Here is a 16,937-nt window from a genome sequence, read left to right as displayed (position 1 = left end):
TAAATCTTCTGGCTGCTGCACCAAAGATTCCTACAGGACCAAGGTGCCGCTCTGTATGTGTTCTTACCTGGCTATTGAGTGCATACCAGTGCTCCTCATCTCAACGCTCCCCAGCCATAAGCAGGTTGGAGAGCACTGCTGTGGTCAGCTTGTCAGCTTTGTGGGCTGATTTGGCATCATAGTCAGTTTTTATCAACTAACGGCTTTAACGTGCTTTTGAATTCCTTTGTCTAGACAGCTTTGCTCAGCTCCTGGCCTACTAATCTAATTCTGCCAGAGCAGCAGTACCCTGTGGTCATGAATATTGAGTTGCTGTTTCAAACCTCAGATTGTTCTTCCATGGATTTTCTGAAATGATACAACACTATTTGAGGAAGCAATAGTCTGCTGAGCAATAGAAAGCTGGCAGAATTGCATTAGCCAGGCCGAGAATCTCTTAAAGACAGTAATACTTTTCTGGCATGATGAGGGCTGTTTAAAGCTACCTACTGGTTAAAATGCATCCATCTTCTCTCCTTTGGGTAGAGCATGAGGACTGAAGTGTGGTGGTCTCTGTGCTGTCAGGCAGCCTTCCAGTTTTGCAGTCTGAACTGGAAACACTTGTCTGCTACATGCAGAACCTCTCCCCTCAGACTGGTTCTGAATGTCTGCAAGTCAGTACAAGTAGTGAGTGGCCTTGTGTTAGTGTCTGTATTTTTTAGTTATAGTGACTAATCATGTTGTATTGAAACCGTGGGGCTGAAGTAGGAGGAGAGAGATGGGACCTTCTTGCAAGTACCTCTTGTAAAACTGGCTGACCTCCAAGGGCAGCTTTATAAAGAGGGAAACTTGGGTTGTTAAAATTCAACCTTTTATGACCCTAGACAGCATTTACCAAAGCAACACCAGAGTCCTGATACCTACCAGAATAACTTGGTAAGCCGCTCTGATACCATTGGCGACTTACTGTTGATGTCTGTTTTTCATTTTCAGGGGATCTGAAACACATCACCAAACTGAAGCCCTGGGGCCTTTTTGAAGTTCTGGTGGAGAAATACGAGTGGTCCCAAGATGAGGCAGCTGCATTCACAGACTTCTTATTACCTATGTTGGAGCTGATTCCAGAGAAACGGGCTACAGCAGCTGAGTGTCTCAGGCACCCCTGGCTTAACTCCTAGGGCTTCAACCCAACACCGCAGCCCTACACTCTGGTTTACAGCATAGCATACGTACACCCAGGTGTCCCAACTGCCCCTCCCCAGATCCATTTTTTTCCCCCCTTGTTCCTTTTCAGTGTGAAGCTCTTCCTTCAAGGCTTCCAAGATTTTAGATAAATTTAACCTGTTCAGTTGAGTTTGCTTATTTGATTAAGCGGAGACTCTTCTCAGCCAGTGGGCATCCTGTGAGCTTTGCCTTGATTGGGCTTTGCCAAAGATTAATTGACTGACTGATGAATACAAAGTTGCCCCGAGTCTCTTACCTGTTAGTGTAGGTGTGAGCTGATCTGCATTAGTGTGTTTCCTTAACTAAATTACACCCATGAAGGGGATATGAAGATCTGTGACTCCATCCTTAGCTCACTAACTCTAGGAGTCAATTTTCCATTGCATGGCCAGTACCCAGCAGGAGGATGAGAAATGGCAGGTTGATACCTGGGTGATAACTCCATGTGGAACAGAACTTGAAATCCTCCACCCATCCCCAGGTGTCTGTTGCATTTCTTGGGTGACTTCCACCATTCTTTCCAGTCAAATAATTTTTCTTTAGTTTTAGCCACTGAATCCTATGAAAAGCTGTATTTAAAAACTATTTTTAATACCATTATTTTTCCCCAGTGTTCAGATTAGTTTCTGAATTCAGTGAAGCCTGCTACACTCCCTCAAATGCCTGAGCCCTTGGACTAAAACTTCACATGGACAAGTTTAAAAAAAAAAAAAAAAAAAGCAAAAGCTGGAACTGGTTAAATGCACAATCTTCAGAATAGATGTGTGCATGCTTTGTTGGCAGAGTGGTAGTTGGAGTGCAGGCAACTCTTCCTAGACATTTGAGTGAGCTGTAAGTTTTTGTTTTTTGTTTTTGCTCATATTGGCACTTCCTTTGCTTTGCCTGAAGTTGTCATTGCATCAGTGAGCAGTTGGTATTCAGTCTGGAAAGATGGAATGTACTTTCTCTTATTTTGACCATTCAGTTGTGAAGAGGGGCTGGTGGTATCTGTGTGTCACAGCCACACTGTGTTCTCTGACTTCGAAACACCACATTTCCAAAGCTTAATGTAAAGATTTCTACTGTGTTAGCTTGCCTTAGGTGCTGGCCTTTAGAAGTAACTTCCCCAGATGGGATTGCCTTTTATTTTCTGAGACGGTTGAGTACTTGGGATTAACACAAGGACAGCTGAGCTACTTGGTTTGGCTTCTTCCTGTAGAAACAGGGTCAGTTTCTCTTTCCTAAAATCACCCCAAATATGGCTGCCCCAGTAGAATATTGTATAAGGTTTTTAAACTTCTCAGAGGGGGCTGGGTGTAACAGGTTTGTGGGGGCGGTTATTTTAATTCAAAGTTAAAGCATTGTAGTGTTTGCTAGTTTTACGATGCATCTCTCCTAGGCTTTCCTAAGCTATTACAGATTTATTGCGTCCTACTCTAAAGCAAGGTTTTGGCAGGGTAGGGACTTGAACAGCCCTTCCTCACCATGGACCAAACAGGCCTTTGGGATCAAGAAGTTCTCAGAGGACAGAAGCTGCCTCAGGACTCTGGAACTCCCAGAAGGCACTATTTGAGACAGTAACGCCAAAGCTGCCAGTGAGGCTGTTACATGTCACTCTTGTGTGTGTGTGTTTGAAATCTCAGTTTATCGCAACCTTCCATCCACAAAAGCTGGTGACCTTATTTAATCCACTTTAAAGGTATAACCATCTTGCCCTATATTTTCTTGCTTGTCCAGCCTAACACCACCCAGGGCATTGACGAAATCCAGGCTGCATGTCCATTTAGGAGTTCTTAAGTCAGGTTCTCTATGCATAATCTAAGATTAAAGGAAATAAATATACCAAAACAGTTTAAAACTGCTGAATGATTTTCCTGGAATCTGGAATTCCTTCCCCAGCTCCAAGAGTCGCTTCTTTTTCTGTTGTAAAGGGATTACAGACAGGACTGGACTGTATATTGCTGACCTTCTGTTTTAATACTGTGAAGACTTTTTGGCAGGGTGAATGGAACTTCTGGTGGCGTCACTAGAGCTCACCCCGCCCTGTGCATTTCCACACCCTGGCTGACCTAAAGGAATGAGATCCTCATAGAGGGGTCTGCACATTGGGTTCTGAGGTATCTGTTCCCCCATCACCGCCAGAAGAGGACTTTTTTCCTCTAGCTCAGTAAAAGAGCCAGCTTGTGGGTTGAAGACGCAGAGAGGCAGCTGTCAGGATTCAGTCTTGTCCCTCGTGCTCACTCACTTGGGGTTCACTAAACTTCCAAATTGCCATAAAGTGCTCACTAAAGGATTTGTACTTGCTGTGTTCGTCTAAAACCTGAAGGAAAATACATTTTTATTCTTTCTACTTGAGTGCATTGTCTTTTCTTTGTAAATGCCGTACAATAAAACAGATTATTTAATAACCCACATCTATTCTATTCATGATATGTTCCCTTGGTAACTTCATTCAGAGCCATTGTCTGTCCATTAACGTTTGTATTCTGCTAGAGTAGGGAGCCAGGGTTTACGCATTTAGTCTTGAGACCCCATTCACATGCAGTATTGTATGATCTAGGTAGATGAAATCACAAAATTAGTGCTATCTTCTAAACTAGGAAACACTAAGATGTTGCTATAGTAGTTTGTCCCCTTTAAATAGCCATGTGCCAAACTTTGCCACGGTTTTCCATTTAGTAGTCCCTAATAGGGAGCCTTAACTGAGGCATCTAGAGCTTTCCTTACTGTAAAACAGGTTCTCAAACTTCATTGCACCATCACCACCTTTTGACAACAAAAATTACTACATGACCCCAGAAGGCAGGGACCAAAACCTGAGCCCTGCCAGGCTGGGGCGGGACCACAATTCAAGCCCCATGGCCCAGGATGAAGGGGGATCCTAAAGCCTGAGGGCTTCAGCCCTCGGGGGAGGGGGGAGCCTGTAACCTGAGCCCTGCCACCCACCAGCTGAAGCTGTGGGACTTTGGCCCTGGACATTGGGGCTCGGGCTTTGGTCCCAGGCCCCAGGATGTATAACACCAGCCCTGGCACTCCCATTAAAATGGGGTCACAGCCCACTGTTTGAGAACTCCTGCTGCAAAAGAAGCATAAAATTGGAAGATCAGGGTGCAGCCTTGCTGGAAGGGACCTGATTTCTAGCAGTTGTAAGGAAACAAACCTTAAGTTCAACTTTTGCTTTGTAAATTTTGGATTTAGAGCTGGCAGTGCTGTCTTTAAGATCTCCCAGATCAGAAGAGATCGCAGTCCTGGGCAATCTGCAGAATGTGAACATGCAGAAGACTGCTGCAAGTGGGTGTTCATAGTGTGACATGAACTGGTAACTAAATCAGGTTATACAAGTGGTTCCAACAATGCAGGGATAGTGTGAATTGAGCTGATTTTTGAGTGGCACCATCTGCTCTAGTGAATATTATCTGAATTGCTGGCTATACCATGCTGGAACCCAGCACATTTGTGCCGAAAAGAGGCTTCATCATGCTTTGTCTTTTAATGTTGCTCGGTATGGTGAGAGAGGCTGTGGAGCCAGTTGAGTCCTAAGGCCAATTTTTCACTGCACATTAATCCAGTTTCTTGCTGAATTATGTTACTGACTGGACTGTGGCTTTGTTTGTGTCTCCTCTTATGGGTAACTTCAAGGGGCAGCTTTATAGAAGAAGCCCATTGAGTTTTGTTGGAATTTGGGTGTTGAATGGTTTCTCTTGTAGAACAATACTCAAGATCGCAGGAGAAGAAGCCAGGTAAGAAGTAAGTTTTCCAAGGACACTAGCACAACATCAAAACACTGCAACTTTGCCTTTTATTCTGCAATTTTTTTTTTTTTGCAACAAGCCAGTACAAAATGTGACTGTAAGTAGCTAAAGCACATACTAGCTCCTCCCTCCTATTCCCCCTTCTATAATTGATTGGGTCCCTCCATCCAAATAAACACCATGAGGGAGTCGAATCTCCAGCAGCCCCTTGCATGGAATCTTTTCAAGAAATTTTTAGGGAGAATAGAGTTACTTCAAAATGACCTATAAGAAAAGCATCAAGTTTCTGGTAGTTACCTAGAGGGGCTCTAGATGTCCCTGGAAAGAGAAGGAAAAGGTTAAATTACAGTTTTGACGCTTCTAAAATAGATCAACATAGGGGTTTTTAAATCCTATTGTGTGCAGTAAGTTATGGCTTCTTTAGTGCCATTAGGTAAAAGCAAAGATGTAACTAAAAGCAATGGGAATACAGGGTCTTGAAATGCATCCGATGAAGTGAGCTGTAGCTCACGGAAGCTTATGCTCAAATGTGTTAGTCTTTAAGGTGCCATAAGTCGTCGTCCTCCTTTTTTGCGGATACAGACTAACATGGTTGCTACTCTGAAACCAAAAATTACCAGTAATCTTTCAGGAATCCTGCCAGATATACTTGGATTACATATACTTGGAACAAGTTTAGTAGTAATTTCAAATAGGATTACTTACTGTGGTCAGCTTCTTCATTCATGGCCCTCCTCTGTAAAACAAAGAGCTGTCTTTATACTAGGGTGAGTGGGAGTGTAACAGAGGGAAAGAACAGGAGCAACTGTCTTCAAAAGTTGTATCAGTTTCATGTGTTAAGGGAAAAGGTGACCTCATTGAGGTGGCTAATGAGTGAGAAGGCAGTGTCTCATGCCCTGCTGCATGCTGATCGTGGATCAACCTCATACAATATCTACTTAATGATGCAGTCTCCTTGCATTCATTTAATAGGTGTGGAAATGGACTAGCCCCTGCCTGAGGTTTCCCTTAACATTTGTTTGTTTAATGCACGATGTCCATGTGCTTCAGAAATCAAATGCTGTTTGCAGGATGGATAGTGCTGGATACTAATCCATTACCAAGTGCTTTTAACACACCACCTTGTGTGTGAAATGGGATAGCAATCTCACCACTACTGAGATGAAATACAAGTCTTAGGATCCTTGTAACCAATTTCTTCCCTTGATGAGATGAACTGAATTTCTCTGTCATTCCTGGTCTAGTCTCTTTGGTGGTGTCAATTGCCATGTCTGGGTAACGTTTGCCCTGGGTAGCTCCCTGGGTAATGTCTGCCTTCTCCTACCTGATTGGCCTGGAGCCTGTTAATGGTGGGAAAGTACTAATTTCTAGAAAGGAATCACCCAGGTAGCCACAATGAGTGGGCGGAAGCCTGGCCTGGCCTGTACTGTAGAACTTACCTGATCTCCTTGTTCTCGAATATCCCTTCCCCTTTATTTCCCATCCCTAGCATTGTCCAGGTCACTATAATTCACACCTATCATGGTATCTGGGCCCAATGGGCATGGCTGCAGGCTTTATAGGTGGCAGTGACCATTCAGGGGTTTTGATGTACCCTCTAATAGGCGAGCGGGGGGGTTGCAGGGAGAGAGAACAAAGTGAGGTCATTACCTTTATTTTCTACTTTGAAATCATCTGGGAGGAGATTATCTTGCCGGTTCCCTAGAACAAAGGCCAGGAAGGAGAGGATGAGGGCGTCGAGGATCCCAATAATGCAGAGGATGAAGGCCCAGCGCACGGTGCACGCCCCTAGCGTGTATTTGTCAGTTTTGTCCCCGCACATGCGCTTCACTTCATTGGAATCCCAACCATCTGGGTAGATCAGGCAACCTATCATTAGGCCGGCCGCTGCAGGGGGAAAAAACATGGACGTAGGCACCAGTTGCACGGTGGTAGTGCACTGCCACCTTGACTGGTGCTGGGTGTAAAGTGTCACCCAAAAAAGATTCCTAATTAATCTTTTTTAATGAAGTCATTGTGCCCACTCCCCTTTCCACAAAGGTTCAGCAAGTGCTTGTGCAAAGTGGAGTGTAATCGTTCACAGCTCAAAGTGGATCTTCTGTCAGCATCTCCTCCTGGAACCTTATTATCAGTTAGCATCATGCAGCACCTGAGGCCGTGCTCCTGGACGCTAACGGCAGAGATACTGCTGTTGACAGTGCAGGATCTGGCTTGGAATAGAACTAGCACGGTCTGAGCTGGTAGTTTGTAGTCATGACCACATAAAGAGCAAGCTGTGGACTAAATGGAGATCACGGAACAGCTCACTGTTGAATAAACTACAGAACATCCATTTCAACTGCTCTGTGCCTTATTCTCCACTGCGGGTGGAAATGGAGAGGAAAGTTGCCTCTGTAAAGCAGTTTCTTGCCTGAAAAATACCCTACAAAGCTGTTTCTACATTTTAGCATCAATACCAGACCCACACTCACTCAAAGGCTGAGTTGTGCTAAATGATGAGTTTATTAAAATGGTTTAGCTCTGATCTCCAACTCACGCAGCTATAAGTAGTTCAGACTCTTACCGACCAATCTGATTAGTTCCTCACCCCAAACCATCTTCCAATAATAATCAGGTTGCACTTTTCTATTGTAAGCCTCAAAGTGCTCCACTCAGGTGGGTATTTATCCTTCCAGTCGAAGAAGTGAGGCACTGAGGTAGAAAGAGAGAGAATCAAAAGTTCGAGGACTAAAATTCATTGTGAGGTGCAATTGGGTTAACACCCAGTAATTGTAGTTTTGCATCCAGTGCACAGTGTTGATGTGATCTCGCTTTCCTGGAGCCTAGTTATATGGGAGCAAGGGCAGGTCTAAAGAGAAAAGTTACCCAAGTGTAGCTAGAACAGTACAGTTAAAGTGGTACAACATCCACCTCACACCCCAGTGTGCATGAAGTTTATAGCAATATAAAGGTGCCTTATACAGATGTAGTGTTGTTCCCACAGTGGGAGGTCAATAAGCTACAGTAGTGTAAACTACCTTTCTTGCAGTATAACTATCTGCAGTTGGGGTTGTACCAGTCTAACTATTCTGGTTTAAAATTGCACCCGTCACCCACACAATCAGACTGGTACCAAATGTGTGAGGCCAAGAGCACAATGCTCTTTGAGAAAGGAAATGCTGCTGCAAAATCTCCCAGTAACTTGGTCGCCTTGGCAACGCCCTTCCATTCCGGCATGAATATGCAACAGCATCCTGTCAAAGGCACCATCTCCCTCCCTAGGAACTGTCTCCTCCTAATGGCTTAAAACAGATTTCCAGTGGACTTGTTTGAGCGGAGGAACTTGGATTACCCTTTGTTTAACCGGTGTTGGGCTAACCTCACTCTAGGTGTATTTTATGGCAGCCCAAGGGATTGACACCCAGGTTAATTTTGAAATGGGTTCACTTGGAATCCCATGTGGTCGACTCCTTTTGTAAATGGATATCCTACCGCTGGGAGTGTACGCAACCCAGTGGTCTGATCCGTTCCTGGTCCTGAGCTGCTTTCACTTGTGTGCCATGTCTGCACCGTAAGACACCTTTCCTGCTGCTAACTAGAGCAAATGCAGCAGTGGCTTTGTTTTCCTTTTCGGCCGGGTAGCTCGTCTTCTGAAGTCACAAAGGGGCTTTGGCTGCTAAGTACTGTCTAGACTCTCTGAAGAGTCATTACAGGTGACTCTTGGGTGCTAGCCCTCAGAGGAGGATGTCTGGGTCCTAGTCCCAGTTTGCCACTGGCTGATTGTAAAGAAGTGGTTGGGGGGAGTTGTGGAGTTTAATTTTTCATACTAATGTTTGTATGATGCCTAGCACCGTGTGTGGGCTCCTGGCATCAAGTAATGAATATTTTGAGATTAAAGGCGGGTAGTGGGGAGGCTGACCTCAGTGCCCACATGAAGGACTCCTTGTATTCTTCCCCACTAGTTCCTTGTGTGCCACCCTCCTATCTGTCTAGTTCAGGGGCTCCCTACCATTCCCTCTGCTCTTCCCCCTATGCCAGGGGCTCTTTCTGTCCCTTATGTCCCCATCCCATACAACTGTCTCCCATTCTCCTCTGCTCCGGGTCTTTGCACAGACAAACTGGGAAATGCTATCCAACCAAGAGCGGGGCCGCGCCAGCTTGGCCTGACAGGCAGCAAAGGCTTGTTGCTATTATGTGAGACAGGGACTGTCACGTTTGGCCAAAGGTATTGGCCAGTTGCCCACATGAGGACGTAACAAGGGCCTTGCCATGGTTAAATTAACCAATAGGTGGTGTAAGCATTTCAGATTCCAAGCAGGGATTCTCTTTTCAGATGTGTGTGCCTAGCCCAATGATTGATTTTTGGAGCTCCTAAGCTACCCTAATACAAATACCGCTGCAATGAATTCTTCAAAATGTCCACATACAGCTCACACCAAAAGCTTTACAAAGCAACTTTCTGAACAGATTGAAAGAGACTTCACTACTCTTCACCTCCCTCTCCCTCCCCCCCCCAACTCTCTGGGTCGGGGCCAATATGTTTATACAATATCTAGCACAAGGGGGCAGACAGCCTATAGTGCAAATGTTATATCCATTGCAAATCCACATCCTATATAAACTTCAATGCACATCCTTCTGCCAGAAACATGCACTTCCCTCGTACGCTACAGAAACGTTCCTGGGTCAAGAGCTCTGGAATGAGAAACTATTTCTCTCCATGGCACACGCCCTCTCTCTGGTGACACGTGGCTAATGGTTCCCTGAAGTCGCTGTGCGCTTGTGGTTATTGTACTTTGGTATACTGTGTTAAATTCTGATGCATCAGGTGACAGCAGGTTAGCAGCAGCACCATCCATCCCTCTTGCTATTCAGTGGTGTAAAGATGCTGCGGTTACCCCCCCCCACACACACACACACACCCCTTCCCTGAAGCCTCCATTTCTCTCTGTCACTGGGATCACTGTAGGCCAGAGAACATTCTCGGGACTGTGGATAGCTGCTGCCTGGCAACGGTTTGCTCAGGGTTTTTTCAAAGGCTTGTGGGGGAGGACAGTAGTAAGGGCATTGTGCATCATACTGGCTTTCCATAAGCCATCTCTCTTCATTTAGAAGCTGTGCCTTCCGTTACACTTAATTACCTTCCTCTGCAGCTCAGTGTGGAGGAGGAGGGGGACAGGCGGGAAAGCTTTAAAGGAATACCTACATCTTGGACTGAGGTGTGATCCTGATGCAAATAAAAGAGACACTCCACCCCACCCTTTATGCCCCTGCTCCACCTGCACCTAAAATAACTAGCCTTCAGACTGAGCAGGCACCAGAACGTAAGAATGACCATACTGGGTCAGACCAATTGTTCATCTGGCCCAGGATCCTGTCTCTGACAGCAGCCAATGCCAGATGCTTCAGAGGGCCTAAACAGAACAGGGCAATTAGAAAGTGATCCATTGTTCAGTCCCAGTTTCTGGCACTCAGAGGCTTAGGGACACCCAGAGCACCGGGTTGCATGCCTGACCATCTTGACTAATAGCCATTGATTGACCTATCCTCCATAAACATATCTAATTCTGTTTTGAACCCAATTATACTTTTGGTTGTCATAATGTCCCCTGGCAATGAGTTCCACAGGTTGACTGCGCATTGTGTGAAGTACTTCCTTATGTTTGTTTTAAACCTGTTGCCTATAATTTCATTGGGTGACTCCTGGTTCATGTGTTCTGTGAAATGGGTAAATAACACTTCCCTAGTCACTTTCTCTGCACCAGTCATGGTTTTATAGACCGCTATCATATCCCCAGCCTCAGCTGTCTCTTTTCCAAGCTGAAAGGTCCCAGTCTTTTAAATATCTCCTTATACAGAAATTATTCCATACTTCGAATAATTTTTGTTGCCCTGCTCTGTACCTTTTCCAATTCAAATACATCTTTTTTTTGAGAGGGGGTGACTAGAACTGCATGCAGTATTCAAGGTGTGGGCGTACTATGGATTTAAGTGCCATGATGATTACTGTCTTATTATCAATCACTTTCCTAACATCTCCTAACCTTCTGTTAGCTTTTTTGACTGCTGCTGCACACTAAGCAGATGTTTTCAGAGAATAATCCACGATGATTCCAAGATCTTTCTTGAGTGGTAACAGCTAATTTAGACCCCAATATTCTGTATGTACAGTAGGGATTGTTTTCCACTGTGCATTATTTTGCACTTATCAACATTTGAATTACATCTGCCATTTTGTTGCCCAGTCGCCTAGTTTTGTGAGATCCCTTTGTAACCCTTCGCACTTAGCCTTGGACTTAACTATCATAAGCAATTTAATATCATCTGCAACCTTGGCCATCTGGCTCCTTATCCCTTTTTCCAGATCATTTTTTAATGTATTGAACAGTACTGGTCCCAGTACAGATCTCTGGGGCACCCTTCTATTTATGTCTCTCCGCTGTGGAAGCTGATCATTTATTCCAACCCTTTGTTTCCTGTCTTTTAACCAGTTTTTGATCCACAAGAGGACCATCCCTCTTATCCCATGACAGTTTTCTTCGCTTAAGAGCCTTTGGTGTGGCTCTCAGAAAGTCCTAGTGCACTATATCCACTGGATCATCCTTGTCCAAGTTTGTGAATCCCTCAAAGAATTCTAATAGAGTGGTGAGGCGTGATTTCCCTCTACAAAAGCTTTATTGATTCCTCCTCAATATATTGTGTTCATCTATTTGTCTGATGATTCTGTTTACTGTAGTTTCAGTAGCAGGCAAAGTAGTTGAAGTTAGGTTTATTGGCCTGTACTTGCCAGAATTGCCCCTGGAGCCTTTTTACAAAATCAGTTTTACATTCTATCCTCAAGTCATGTGGGTCAGAGGCTGATTTAAGCAATGGGTTACATACTACAGTTCTGCAATTTCATACACGTGTTCCTTCAGAACTCCAGCGTGCATACCCTCTGGTCCAATTATTACTACTTAATTTTATCAATTTGTTCCAGAATTGTTTTAATCTATCAACAAACACCTCAGTCTAGCACAATTCCTCAGATTTGTCTCCTAAAAAGAATGGCTCAGGTATGAGCTTCTGCAAAGCAATCTAGTGCAGAATCATCCCCATGTCTAATGCATCAGCCAGGCTGGGTAGCAGAGAGTGGTATCTTTCAAACACGAACAGCTGCTCCTATATCAGTGGAGTTTGTTCTACTCCTCATGAACATGAACCTATCCTTGATCTCAAAAAGCCACACATACACACAGGTTTGGTGTGCCTCTCACGGGGGGCCACATTTATGGAGTTTTTTACACTCTGAGTACTTATGCAATCAGTTGCGTTAAAGTCAATGATGCTGCTCACCGCTGGGCATAGAGGCCCCGCAATTTGGCCTTATGTGGTACCAGGCAAGTCCTCCAACTCATTGCTCTGACTCACTCACTGGAAATAGTTTATTCCACCCTAAACTAGTGTTGTTTTCTCAGGGGTTTTCTCTCTAATTGTGGTTCAACCACTTGCCTTTTATGCTGTTAGGGCCATCTTTGACTAACAGCTGTGCACAGTACAAAGTGAATAAGGCACTATGAAATCTGACCTCCCCCATGTTGCAGCCACACCCAAGGCACAAACCTATCCTGCTTTCTCACTGAATTTAAGGCAAGAAAAAAAAAGTTAGGAGGGTAAGAGAGAACAGATTACCCACGCTTTTACAGGTGAGGGGACTGGTGGCACAGAAAGATTGTGCCCAAGATTGTCATAACTGCCCAGTTCATTTGGGTGCCTAACCTGAGACATCTAAAAAGACCCTGGTTTTCAGTAAGTGCAGAACCACCCACCCTCTGACAACCGGACCCCTTAAAAGTGTCTCATGTTGGGCACCTAAAACCACTCATCACTTTTGAAAATCTTGACTTTAATCTCTGTGTGCCTCAGTTTGCTATCTGTAAAATGGGGATAGTCCTGCTCCCTTTGTCTGGTCTACTTCCATTGTGATCTCCTCAGCACCAGGAGTCTCTCGCTGTCTGCTTGCACAACGGAAGGGGGCCTCTGACCTACTTTTGTACAAGGAATATAAGAGTCTTTGTGGCTGTGGAACAGTCTACCATGGGACTTGGTGCAGCCACATGATTTGAAGTATTTAAAACTAGAGTGGGCAAAGCCCTAAACATATCAACTCTCAAGAACAGTTCAGCACAGGCCAGGGCAAGGGTGGTGTGGGTTGGACTGGACAATAGCATGGCTTCCTTGGCATGGATGAGTTTGGTTGCCTTTGTCTAAAGACACACACCCCCACCCCCGCAGGAAGGAAATCTGGCGGTGTGTTTGAAATGTGTTCCCTAGGAAAGCACAGGCCTGGCTGCAGGGCCACTGCCTGTCTGGGTCAGGTTGCATTGTCCATTTGCTAGCAGCCAGATCATGCAAAGCCTGAAACTCTTTCTTCACCATGGGATTTCCAATGTCCAAACCCAAATCATCCATCAGTGCCCCCAGCTCCAGTACACTAATGCACTAGCACTTCTCGGAGGGAGTTAAAAGCTAAGGCATCCCAGCCTGGCTGTCCTCTGTCTATTTGTTCTACCTTAACTGGCATGGGCAGGTAATAGCTTTTAGCCTCCACATTTCATCTTTGATCATATGTAAGAGGAAGGTGGCTGGCTGTCAGTCATATCCCAAGCCCTCCTTTACCCTAATCAGATAAATGCTTTATTTTATTAAGGAGACTGAACTTTCTCGCCATGTTTCTCTCTATTATTAATCTGTTTAAAAGCCATGTGTCACCTGAACAGAGCACAGCTCTCAGAGTAGCAGCCATGTTAGTCTGTATTCGCAAAAAGAAAAGGAGTACTTGTGGCACCTTAGAGACTAACAAATTTATTAGAGCACAGCTCCTAACCCTTTCCTCTCTGATCTGTCTGCCTCCAAAGGGAAAAGATGGGGAGAAAGGACTAAGACTTCACTGCTTTCTTTAGAAAACCAAGTTCCTTCCCATGTGCTGCATTGTTTCCCCATGGGTCATGTTAACAGCAGGAGCAAAGATATAAGAAATTGCTACTCAAATTCTCTAGGGCAGGAAACCTTTGGTTATTCAGGTTCCTTGGACTTTTGAACTGCTTCCAAGCCTCTTATCTTAATCTTTGAGTTTGTTTCTTTTAGACCAGTTGGAATTAGCTGATACCCTAAGGGTTAAAGTCTGCCCTGCTGCAATTCCATTGCCTGCAGGGGCTTTCCACCAGCTCTGAAGCTGGCCTGACTTTCTCTATCTCCGTGGCATTTTCACCACCAGCAAGGCTTCCCGCCTGCTGAGCCAAGCAGGAACTGGAACAGGATGCTGCCTTCCTCTTTGACATCAATATTTCAGGAGGTTGGGGATGATGGGATTGGATTTCAGCAGCTTCTCACTGCAACAAGGAAAGCACACAGCCTTCACCATGCCCCTTGCCTCTGACGACTAGCATTGCTGGCAGGGTTTAATTAATGGTAATTCCACTCAGTAAACCCCAGGCTAAGCTGAATGGGTTGGGTAGCCTGGAAAGTTGTTATCCTTCTGGCCCAAGTGTTATGGTAAGATACATGCCCTACTTTCTGATGTGCTGGGTAAACAAAAGGAGCACTGATCAACAGTGGCTGTAAATTGCCTTGCCATATTAGTTTGCTCACACTTATCTGCTCCCTGACCTGGCATCTGCTTGGCCTGTAGTGGCTGCAACCTGAGTTCATTAGGTGGATAATTTGATGTCCAATAATGCTTGCCTTACCGCAAGCCAATCAAGTCCCATACCTCAGAGCATCAGGTGCCTGCTCTAGCAGTTGGGAAGGAATTTTCCCCCCATGCACAGACTTGCACCTTTTGCTGGGTGCCTATGGGCTTTGCTTCATATGTCTCTAAAGCATCACCTACTGGCCTCTGCAGAGGGTGGAGAGACTTAGTGGACTAACAGTCTGAGCTAATATGGCAAATCTTGACCTCGTCTCCCATTTTAACTCGTGCTTCTCATTTGTTCTCTGCAAAGCAGGAACCAATTACAGGGCATGAGTTTTAGAGGCAGGGAACTACCCCACCTCCAAGGGCAGAGGAGGCAGTGAGAGAGGTGGGTGCTCTGTGCCTCAGACTCACGTTCGTTCCTGGCTTTCTCACCTGTTTGTTTAACTGGAAAGGATTTTGTCCTTCCGCTCTAAGTAGCGCAGGAAAACGGCATGCATGCATGTTTGCTTCACCCAGCATCTTTCAGTCCAGAATTGGCCTGGCCTTGCAAGCTGATGTTTCTCTGAGCTGGCTCCTACCTTACAGAACTAAACTTTGGGCAGAAGGGGCTAGTGGAAAAGTGCCCCATTCCAGGGGAGGCCCCCCTGAAATCAAGAGGGGAGTTCATGTAGGATGGGGCTTCTCATGATGAGTAATGTATTTGAATGTGGCCCTTTATATCTGCCTAAAGTAAAGCTAGATCCAGCTAAACATTTAGAGGGGAGATGGTTCTGACTGAGCAGTTCTCCCCTTCATGCTTCAGCAAGTGCAGCTACTGCACCAGCAAGAGCATTGCTTACCTATGTGCAATGAGTCTGATGGTCTGAGCTTACTTCCCTAGGACCTGGTTTCCATGTTGCAAAACCACTCTTACATTTGGCCCTAAATGGCACCTTTATTGGTAATGTGGCCTAGTAGATGGAGCACTGAACTGGAACTCCAGCGACCTGGCTCTGGCACTGACCTGCTGGGTGACTTGGGGCAAGTCACACCACTGGTTTGTGCCTCAGTTTCCCCATTTGTAAAATAGGGGTGATGCTATTGACCTCCTTTGTGAAGCACTTGGAGCTCCACTGATGAAAAGTGCCCTGGAAGAGCTAGGTATTACTGTTATTGCTGGTAGTCTCAGCAGTGACCCACCTCTGAGTGTGTGGCTCAGAAAGACTGTAAACTATCTTCTTCCTCTGGGATGTCACCCTGCCAGGGCAGGAATGAGGAACAAAGGTAGACAGGGGGATCTCAAATGCCTGAACGGGCCTGTTTTGTGGCCGGGGAGGACATCAGGTTCTAACTCTGTCCCTCTGGCTCCTTTCACCAGCATTAAATTGACCCAAATTGTAGAAGAAACAAATACAGAGTGCGTTTCTCTGTTCGGTCTGCAGTTGCCAGCCTTTTATAGGGCTTCCCCTAGCTCTGATCTCAGATGGGCCCTGCAGAGGGTGTGGTAACACAAACAGTAAGGAGGTGGCCCTACGCCATGGGTGCATTTTTGCCCCTGGGCCTGTGTTGGGCTGTACCCCCCCCCCAGCTACTTACCTGCCGCCAGCTGCATCCAGGCACAGATGTTGTAGACGGTGGCTGAATTGCAGAAGAAGAACAGGCTGCAGCAGAGGATGCAGCCGATAATGAGGAAGGTGGAGATGCCCACGAAGAACATGGCCGTTTTGAAGGCACTGGAGGGGATGGTGCCGAAGTCCAGGGGGCTGCCCTTGCAGATGAGCTCGCCGGTCAGGGCGTTGCCAATGCAGTAGGAGAAGAGGCCGAAGTAGCCGGCCTGCGGGGTGTCGATGCTGTCACCGATCCAGTAGGGTTGGATGAAGCTCACCACCATGACGATGGCGAAGCAGAGGGTGAAGAGCGCCCACAGCACCCCCATGGCCCGGGCGTTCCGCACGTAGTTGGTGTGGTAGATCCGGGCGGCTTCCTCGGCTGGTAGCATCTTCCCCATGGCGCGGCAGGGTGGGCGGCTTCTGGGCTGGCCCAGGGCTGGGGGTGTGGGGCCGCGGGCTCCCTGGCTGGGGGGGCTGCCTCCTGGTGGGCACCCAGGGAAGTCAGTGAGGGGGGAGGGTGCCCTGCACCTGCACCCCCCGACCCAGGGGGCGGCTCTGGGCCCAGCGCCCCGTGTTCAGGGCCCAGCTCTGGCGAGCAAGCTCCGGGTTCAGGTTCTCGGCTCCAGCCCCGGTGCTCCGTGTCCGGCCGGGGTTGGGCTACCCGGCTCCCGGGGGACCAGCCGCTTCGCCCCGGCCCCTCCCAGCCCCGTGTCTCCCGGCGCCGCTGCCGCTGCCTCCGGCCCCGCGCCCGCCCCCTTG

General features: G+C 46.5%; 2 protein-coding genes across 4 annotated transcripts in view; one reads left to right on the top strand and one right to left on the bottom strand.

Annotated features, from left to right (window-relative positions):
* Positions 1 to 3,594, top strand: part of SRPK1 (SRSF protein kinase 1) — a 43,820-nt gene extending 40,226 nt beyond the window's left edge. For all 3 annotated transcript variants that reach the window (XM_038379724.2, XM_043500339.1, XM_043500338.1), the window contains one exon: positions 973 to 3,594. In XM_038379724.2, the coding sequence (XP_038235652.2) occupies positions 973 to 1,157 (185 nt within the window). In that variant the 3' untranslated portion in view covers positions 1,158 to 3,594. The remainder of the gene's footprint in view (positions 1 to 972) is intronic.
* Positions 3,595 to 4,962: 1,368 nt separating this feature from the next.
* LHFPL5 (LHFPL tetraspan subfamily member 5) lies at positions 4,963 to 16,893 on the bottom strand. The gene is made up of 4 exons (XM_038379725.2): positions 16,165 to 16,893; positions 6,585 to 6,821; positions 5,640 to 5,670; positions 4,963 to 5,252 (listed from the first exon to the last, which is right to left on the bottom strand). Exons 1-3 carry the CDS (start codon positions 16,574 to 16,576, stop codon positions 5,654 to 5,656), a joined length of 666 nt encoding a protein of 221 aa, XP_038235653.2. The 5' UTR covers positions 16,577 to 16,893; the 3' UTR covers positions 4,963 to 5,252; positions 5,640 to 5,653.
* Positions 16,894 to 16,937: the final 44 nt, after the last annotated feature.

This window comes from Dermochelys coriacea, chromosome 21 (assembly GCF_009764565.3).
Source record: "Dermochelys coriacea isolate rDerCor1 chromosome 21, rDerCor1.pri.v4, whole genome shotgun sequence".
NCBI classification, from domain to species: Eukaryota; Metazoa; Chordata; order Testudines; family Dermochelyidae; genus Dermochelys; species Dermochelys coriacea.
Note: the sequence above shows the minus strand (reverse complement) of the source record. Positions and strands in the feature narration are given on the sequence as shown.

Coding starts and splice junctions, on each gene's coding strand:
- LHFPL5 (XM_038379725.2), bottom strand. CDS start 16,576: ATGGGGAAGATGCTACCAGCCGAGGAAGCCGCCCGGATCTACCACACC. Junction 6,822..16,164: donor CTGGATGCAGCTGGCGGCAG/GTAAGTAGCTGG, acceptor TTCCCCCTGCAG/CGGCCGGCCTAATGATAGGT.